We start from the raw sequence: 7872 nt of genomic DNA, 5'->3' as shown, positions 1-7872 counted from the left end.
CCTGCCATTCTTTGCATTCCTCGTGGCTGGAGAGCTCAAACAATGTGACGGCATTGTAGAGCTGCCAGAACTAGAGAGGGGAAGCAGGCACTGCTCAGCTCACCCGAGTCCCCTTGAGACCCAGGTGGGAAAGCCCAGGGGGCAGGGGCAAGCCCCCTCAGCTTCTGCTGTTAACTGCCCTTGAGATACTGACGACCCCCTCCAAATGAAACTGGGGCACCCAGCCTGGTGTGGGGCATGCAGGTGCCCAGGGCCAACTCCAGCTCCTGCCTTTGGCCTCCCTGGACCCAGGGGCTGTCCCAGCCACAGGACCCCAAGGGCCCCAGCTCACGGATGGTTGGTGAGAGAGGGAGAGGACTTAGGACCTTCTATTCCTGGGAGGGGGTATCCACAAACTCCAGGGGGACTCACATGGCCACAGAACAGGAAGGGCAGAAGGAAGGTGAGGCCTCGCCACATCCAGGACTGAAATCCTTCTGTGGAGAGGAAGGAGGGAGCGAGGGGCCTGGGTGAGGTGGCCCGGCCCTGCCAGTCACTCTGCGATCAGGCGGGTTCACCTCCTCCAGGTGGGTGAGTGCTCACTTGGAAAATAACCCAGGGAACACGCGGAATAACGGCCACCAAGCCTGGTGGCCCTCATGCCTCACGTCCCTGTGACCCAAGTGGGCTGACCACTCTTACAGGACACTGACATGCCAGCACTAGGTTTTTCAAAATTTGCAGAGGATTTTGCATTTCATAACTGGCTTTGGCATGCTTCATTTCAATCGAGTCTTGACAAAATAGGGCCTACTGTGCAGAGTAATTCGATGGAAATGACCACTTCAAAAGACAGAAGATTTTTATTAACAACTCGTTCCCCTGAAAGTTTAAAGGAAGGGTCTCTGAGTTTTCCTGATGGAGCACCCCGATGAGTTAAAGTTAAGAACACATAAATTGCACAAGTGTAAAAACCCTAGACTAGACTAACATTATGTACATCATAAAACACAGACAAAAAAAAAAATAGACTTTAAAAAGGATAAGCTATAGGCGCTCAGCCTCCAGGGCCTGGCACACAGCTGGCCTTGCATTTTGTCAACTGCAATGGAATCCACAATGAATTACAAAAAGCAACTGGGATGAGGCCAGCAAGCCCTGGCTTTGCATGTGGCAGGTCCTTTCAGATTCTTACCGGCACCTGGTCCCCGTGACAAATGCGGGGCAGAGTCTGGGGGAACAGAGACGGTCAGTGCTTGTCACCCCGCCGACCAGGCCAGGCTACTCACCCACAGTGAGGTCCAGGTGATTCCTCTCCCCCAGGGCCCGCAGTCGGTAGAGGCAGCCTCTCTGGTAATAATATTGCAGGAACTGGACACAGCCTGTAGGGGGAGCACAGCGCCCAGCTCAGGGACTAGGGGACCCAGCAACACCTCCACCGCAGGCCGGCAGGTATCCACTGCCCAGAGACCAGGGGCGCCTGGGTACAACCTCCTCCCACCCCCAACACACACTGCACCATAGCACCCCATGCCACGCCATACCACACCCACACACCCACGTCTGAACCTAAAAATGAAAAGGCAGACCATGCCACGCCACGCCACACCACACATACACGTCTGAACCTAAAAAACGATAAGGCAGAATTCTGTGTGTCGACATGGAAAAATACCCATCATAACTGTTAAAAGAATAGAAACTAGGTTATAAAAAAAAGCTATGTAGAAGAATCCTATGTTTGTAGATTATATGTAATACAGCATTATAGGTGTGTATGTGTGTTTATGAATGAAGATATCTGGAAGGACATATATCTGTTAACACCCTAAGGATGGAATTATACATAATTTTCCTTCTTGGCTTATGTTTGTAAGCAGGGTTTTATCTTAAAATTAAATTGTATTTTTTTGAATAGGTAAGATGTATTCAGTATAAAATTCAAGGGGAACAAACAGGTACTTGATGAAAAGTAAAACTCTCTCCCTGTCTTTAACCATCCAATTTATGCTCCTCAGAGGTAACCCCTCATTGTGTACAAATCCGAAGCGATTCTTAAATAAAATAAGAAAAAGAACATAAATGTCCATTTTAAGGGAAACAGAGTTGATGCTCCCAACACCACCCGCTGGCCAGATTCTGAACCGGGGAAGAAAAAGGTAGTGATTGGAGTTCCAGGGGTTGAACATTCCTCTCCAGGGGCTGGGGGCTGGACAGCTGCATGGGGCTGATGGGACTGATGGGGAGAGATGGCGGACAGCTCCTTCTGGATTTCTGGGACCCTTCCCTGCCCGATCAGGGACCTCCCCCAGTCTCATCTCCCTTTCACACAAGACACACTCTTCACACAACCACCTCCACCGGTGAAAGCCACAATGTGCCCCTCCCCAGAATCCGAGCAAGAGACACTCACTCTGAAAAATGGAGAACGCTAAAAACTGATTGCGAAACTTCTGATAAATTAGCCCGTTAGGCCTGCAGAGAAGTGGGGGGAAAGCAAAGGTGAGGCCCCAATCTGAAATCATTTGTTCATCCCCATCCCATCTCTGTTCCAACCAAAGGAGACAGAGAGAAAAAAAAGATTTTAAACCAAATTTCTACCTTCTTTATCATCATGTCCCTGGGGCTGGACCAGGTAATTTCCATCATTGCTGTAATCCATTGTAGAACCAAGGGAGCTGGGGTAGGCATCTTGAAGACCAAATGCCCACCGATTCCTCCTCCCTCCATCAGTCACAGTCTTGTCCCTGTGCTTGTTCTGTCCACACTTGCTCCCTGTCACCACAGTCAGCAGCCCTTGGAAAAGTCCCCAGCTGGCTTGGGGTGGCCCTGCAGCCCCTTTGTAAGCTCACACTTTTACTTCTCGGCCCAAACGTCAGCCCCCAAATCCCCTGCATCTTGGGCCCACTGCCAGTCCCCATCCACTGGCTCCCTGCAAAGAGTGAGCAGAAGTCCTGGGGCTCAAGCAGGAGACACTCACCAGGTCAGCATCACTCCAGACAGGAACGTGGACACGTAGTGGTGAGACACCCACCAGCCTTTAATTCTTGAGAGAAGAGAAGGAAAAGAGCTCAGGTGGGGAGAGAAAGCAACCTTCCCAGCCTGTGCCGGGGGAGAGGAGTGGTCTGCAACCCAGAGACAGCTTCTTGGAGCAAGAAATGAACCCAAGCCAGGACTTCTGCCCTCTGTCCTATGAGATACACAGTCACACAGAGACCCAGAGAGGCACTCGGGCCCCCAGCAGCTCCCCAGTACCCTCAGAACACCTCCCTAACATCCCCAGTACTCCAAGACCCGCCTCTCTGCCCCTCCTCACCCCCACTCTCAGAAGCTCCAGGTAGCCTTTTCCTTGAACCTGCGAAGCCCATGGCTACCTCAGGGCCTGTGGCTGAATGGTGTTCCCCTCAAATTCCTATGCTGAAGACCTCTAACCCCAGTACCTTAAAATGTGACTATATTTGGAAAGAGGACTTTTAAAGAGATAATGAAGGTTAAATTATGTCATAAGGGTGGGGCTCTAGTATGATAGGCTCGGTGCCCTTAGGAGCAGAGGAAGAGACTGGAGCGGAGTGCCTGCACACAGAGAAAAGGCCCTGGAGGAGGCAGGGGCTGTCTGCAAGCCAAGGCGCGGGCTCAGGGGAAACCTGCCAGCACCCTGATCGTGCACTTATAGCCTCCAGAAGCGTAAGACAATACATTTCTGTTGTTTAGGTCCCCTAGTCTGTGGTATTTTGTCATGGCAGCCTGAGCAGACTAACGGGGCCTTCACACTTGCCGTTCTCTCTGCTCCAAGATCTTGGCCAGCCTGGCTCCTGGTCCAAATTCAAGTTTTCGGACCAACGGTCACCTCCTCCAAGAGGCGTCCCCTGACCCCCTTATCTGAAACAGCTAGACAGCCCCGCTCTGGATCACGTTACCCTGCTTTATTTTCTTCACGGTGCTTATCACTATCTAAAATTATCATTCTTTCCTCATTTGTTTCTGAACCCCCTTCCCCACTCAAAAGAGCAGAGATACTGTCTGTTCATCTGTATCGTGACACCTGGCTTACAGCAGGTGCTCAACAAGCATGCTGAATAAACAGAACACTCGCACACATTTACACAGCGCTGTAGCTATCTGCGTTAACCCACACAGACACAGAGGAACCACAGACTGTACACGAAGTGCCTCGCTCCATTCCAGACACAGCTGCTCTCTGGGGGCCCCAGGCTCATCTGCTCCTCTGTCTACAGCAGGCCCCCACCCAGCCCTGGACTTCACTCATCCAGTCCACAAGTGCCGGGACCCCGTGGTCAGTATCCAGCTCTGGGACTTCCCTGGTGGTCCCATGGCCCATTCCTCACTCCCAAAGCCAGGGGCTCCTGTTGGATCCCTGGTCAGGGAACTAGATCCCATGTGGCACAGCTGAGAGTTTGCCTGCTACAACTAAAGATGCCCCATGGCAACTTCATGCCCCATGAAGACTGAAGATCGCACGTGCTGCAACTAAGACCCAGGGCAGCCAAATGAATGAGAAGAGCCCAACGCTCCCCTGGCTCAGCGCTATCACTCCAAAGAGGGGCAGGGAGCCTGGCTGTCACCCTCTCTCCAGTGTCACAGGCAGTCTTTATTCTTCGAGGTCCCAGAGTGTGTCTGAGGCCTCGGCCGGCCTCCCCAGCCCTTCTCCAGGAGCTCAGTGATTAGAACATGATGAGGCAGCAATCTGCTTTGCCAGATGCACCCTGGGACACCAGGGACTGTGACACAGGAAGCAGCCATGCAGGAGAAGCAGTTAACCTTCATCTTTCCAGAACTCTCTCTCGGGAGACAACTGGAGTGGGGGCCAAGTGGGGAGATGGGCTCCAAATGGAGGCACCTGAGGATCTGCTGGTTCGGGGGATAAGCTGATGGATTAGATGCTTTTCTTTCTTTCTTTAAATTGTTTTGGGCCGAGCCATGCAGCACGTGGGACCTTAGTTCCCCGACCAGGGATCAAATCCCTGTTCCCCTACATTGCATGCTTGGAGTCTTAACCACTGGACCACAAGGAAGTCCCCTCTTTTAAAATTTATTTATTTATTCCACTGCATCGGACCTTAGCTGTGGTGTGTGGGATTCTAGTTCCCTGACCAGGTCCGAACCTGGGCCCCCTGCATTGGGAAGTATGGCATCTTGGTCAGGGAAGTTCCAAGAAGTCCCTTTTATTAAATTAAAAAAAAAAAAAAATTTTTTTTTTTTTTAGACTTTAACTAAAATCATCCTACCACTTGCTTCCTTGTCTTGACTCCAGGCCTGTATCTACAGACCTGCCACTGACTTCTTAAACGTGACATGACATTTCAGGATGTGTCTGCTCTACTGTAGTCTACTCAGTCATTCCTGAACTGTCCCTGTCATCCTTCATGTTGCCAAAACACCGTGTGGAAGTCCCCTGTGTCATGACGCTGTTTCTCCATGGCAGCTACCAGGAAGTAAGTATGCAGGACGGCTGGCTCAGAGGGCACGTGCGTAGCTATTTCTCAAATTACCTTCCAAAACAGCAATTCCCAATTTATACTCCCATCGGCAGTAGAGACTATCAAGTTCCCCAAACCCTCACCAACACAGAATACCTAATTTTAAAATTTCTCCCAATCTCATGTGAAAATTGGTGTGTCATTGAGATTTTTGTTTGCACTGTCCTAATAAGTGGATTTGTCTCAAAACCTTCCCCTGGACATAAACTTTGTAAGAGCAGGGACAGCATCTTACTCCTCTCTTCTCTTTGTAGCCCTTCAATGTGTGTGTGTGTGCGCTCAGTCACTTGGTCCTGTCTGACTCTCTGCGACCCCATGCACTGTAGCCCACCAGGCTCCTCTGTCCATGGGATTTCCCAGGCAAGAGTACTGGAGTGGGTTGCCATTTCCTTCTCCAGGGGATCTTCCTGACCCAGGGATTGAATCCTCATCTCGTTGTGTGTCCTGCACTGGTAGGCGGATTCTTTACCACTGAGCCATCTGGGAAGCCCTTCAACAGTTCTGGGAAGGAAGGAAGGAAGGGAAGGAGACAGGAAGGAAAAGAAAGAAAGAAAGAAGAAAACAAATGAAAGAGACTTCCCTGGCAGCCTAGGGGTTAAGACTCCACACTTCCAATTCAGGGACTGTGGGTTTAATCCTTGGTCAGGAACTAAGATCCCACATGCCGCACGATACAGCCACAAAAAATGTCTGATCATAAATTAGGTGTTTGGGCAACAGCCTGTGGATGCTTGAGTGGTTATGAGGAGAAACAAGGTTTTAGGAGGCTTTTTACTCCTAGCACTAACAGCACCTGGTAAACAGTAGGTACTCAATAAATGCTGAAATGGAAAAAGTGATGTCCAGGAAGTGCAGCTGGTATAGATGCCACCAGGACAGACTAGATGGGAGACTGATGCAGGTGCCACGTGAGTTCACGGGACAGGATGGGACATCTGTCCACTTGCTGGTTCCCAATCTCCCTTCCCCGTGTCCCTGCCCTGCCTGTCAGGCCTCTGAGGAACCTTGGTTTCTGACCCAGAAGATAACTGGCCCTATCCTTAGACCTTCATCTTGAAGAGCAACCAACAAGTCTCTGCAAGCCCTGGAGGCCTGGCAAGCCCCCGTCCTCTGTCCTACCTACCAATGGTCCCTAGAGAAATACCCGCTCCCTGTCCAGGAGGGGCCGGAGCCAGACACAGGCTCCCGGCAGCAAGCCTGGCTGAGCAGCAGCTTCCAATTTCACAGTTCACTGTGCCCACAGCCCAGCGCTGACAGACGCCACCAATAAACACAGCTCAGCGGCACTGGGAGAGGCTAAAAATGTCTTCTTTCCCAGCGTGCATTCGCTAGCCCCATTGTCTGTCTGCATACCCCAGGGCTCTGGACTGGTGCTCCGCACGTATGAGTGTGCGTGTGTTTATATAACAGTTTTATTGTGATGTCAGTCAGACACCATACAATTCACCCATTTAAAGTATACAAGTCAGTGTACTCACAGAGTTGTGCAAACATGACCACAGTCAGTTTTAGGACATTTGTACCGCTCCAGAAAGAGACCTTCACCCTTTAGCAGTCTATCTCTAGGGTCCGTTTTGCCCCAGAAACGAAGCCTTCAGGAGCTTGTGGCCTTTTAAATGAGCAGACAGTAGGTACGCCAGGAAGGCCGGCACATTGCATTGCCCGAATGTAGTACGAACAGCATGTTCTGCTCTCTGGGGACTGTGCCTGGAGAGCTCCCTACAGGACACCTTAGCGTAAGATCCGGGCACCAGTCACTGGTCAACACCTGGCTCTCTGTGGCTCTGAGCTTCAGGTCATCTGGGCAGCTCCGGGAATGGCTTCTACACCGAGGCTCCCTCTCTCCTCTGCCACCCCTACCCCTCTGTATCCTAGGAAAGGCCCTTACAAAAACCAATTCGTTCTGGGCACTGGTGGGCTGGCGTGCAAGAAAAGGCAACGTGATTTCTGATTCATTATTCATTCTATCCCAGAACTACTGCAGAGGACATCTGCTGTTTTGTCTGTTAATCACTCCCGTTCTGGTTCTCCCCTTTGTCTTTCCTTGTGGGAACTACCTCACGCCCACAGTCTGGGTGGTGGAGCTAAGATAACTGGGCACATGACCCGGAGTCAGCCAATGGAGATGCTAAATCACTGCAGCCACGGTGATTGGTTCAGCGATGAGCATGTGACCTGAGCCTGGCCAATTAGAAGTCTGACTCAAGACTGCCCCTGGACTAGTAGAGGAAAGATGCTCTTTTCTCTGGGATTGCTGACCCCTGTAGGGTGCTGGCCTGGGCTGCTGGGAGCTAGTGCAGAAGGTAGCAGGAAAGGAAAAGGGAGAAGGAGGAGGGCTGTTAAATTAACATTGTTTGAGCACTCTGGACCTCCCGAACTATTTATACGCTCCAAT

At 51.1% G+C, this 7872-nt stretch overlaps 1 protein-coding gene across 1 annotated transcript in view; it reads right to left on the bottom strand.

The window, feature by feature from the left end:
- Positions 1–7872, bottom strand: part of TMEM120B (transmembrane protein 120B) — a 43370-nt gene that overhangs the window by 4077 nt on the left and 31421 nt on the right. The window contains exons 7-11 of the mRNA XM_065903767.1: positions 2960–3025; positions 2393–2454; positions 1269–1361; positions 412–476; positions 2–70 (exon numbers count right to left, since the gene is read on the bottom strand). Coding sequence (XP_065759839.1) covers positions 2–70; positions 412–476; positions 1269–1361; positions 2393–2454; positions 2960–3025 — 355 coding nt within the window. The remainder of the gene's footprint in view (position 1; positions 71–411; positions 477–1268; positions 1362–2392; positions 2455–2959; positions 3026–7872) is intronic.

Source organism: Muntiacus reevesi, chromosome 13, assembly GCF_963930625.1.
Source record: "Muntiacus reevesi chromosome 13, mMunRee1.1, whole genome shotgun sequence".
NCBI lineage: Eukaryota > Metazoa > Chordata > Mammalia > Artiodactyla > Cervidae > Muntiacus > Muntiacus reevesi.
Note: the sequence above shows the minus strand (reverse complement) of the source record. Positions and strands in the feature narration are given on the sequence as shown.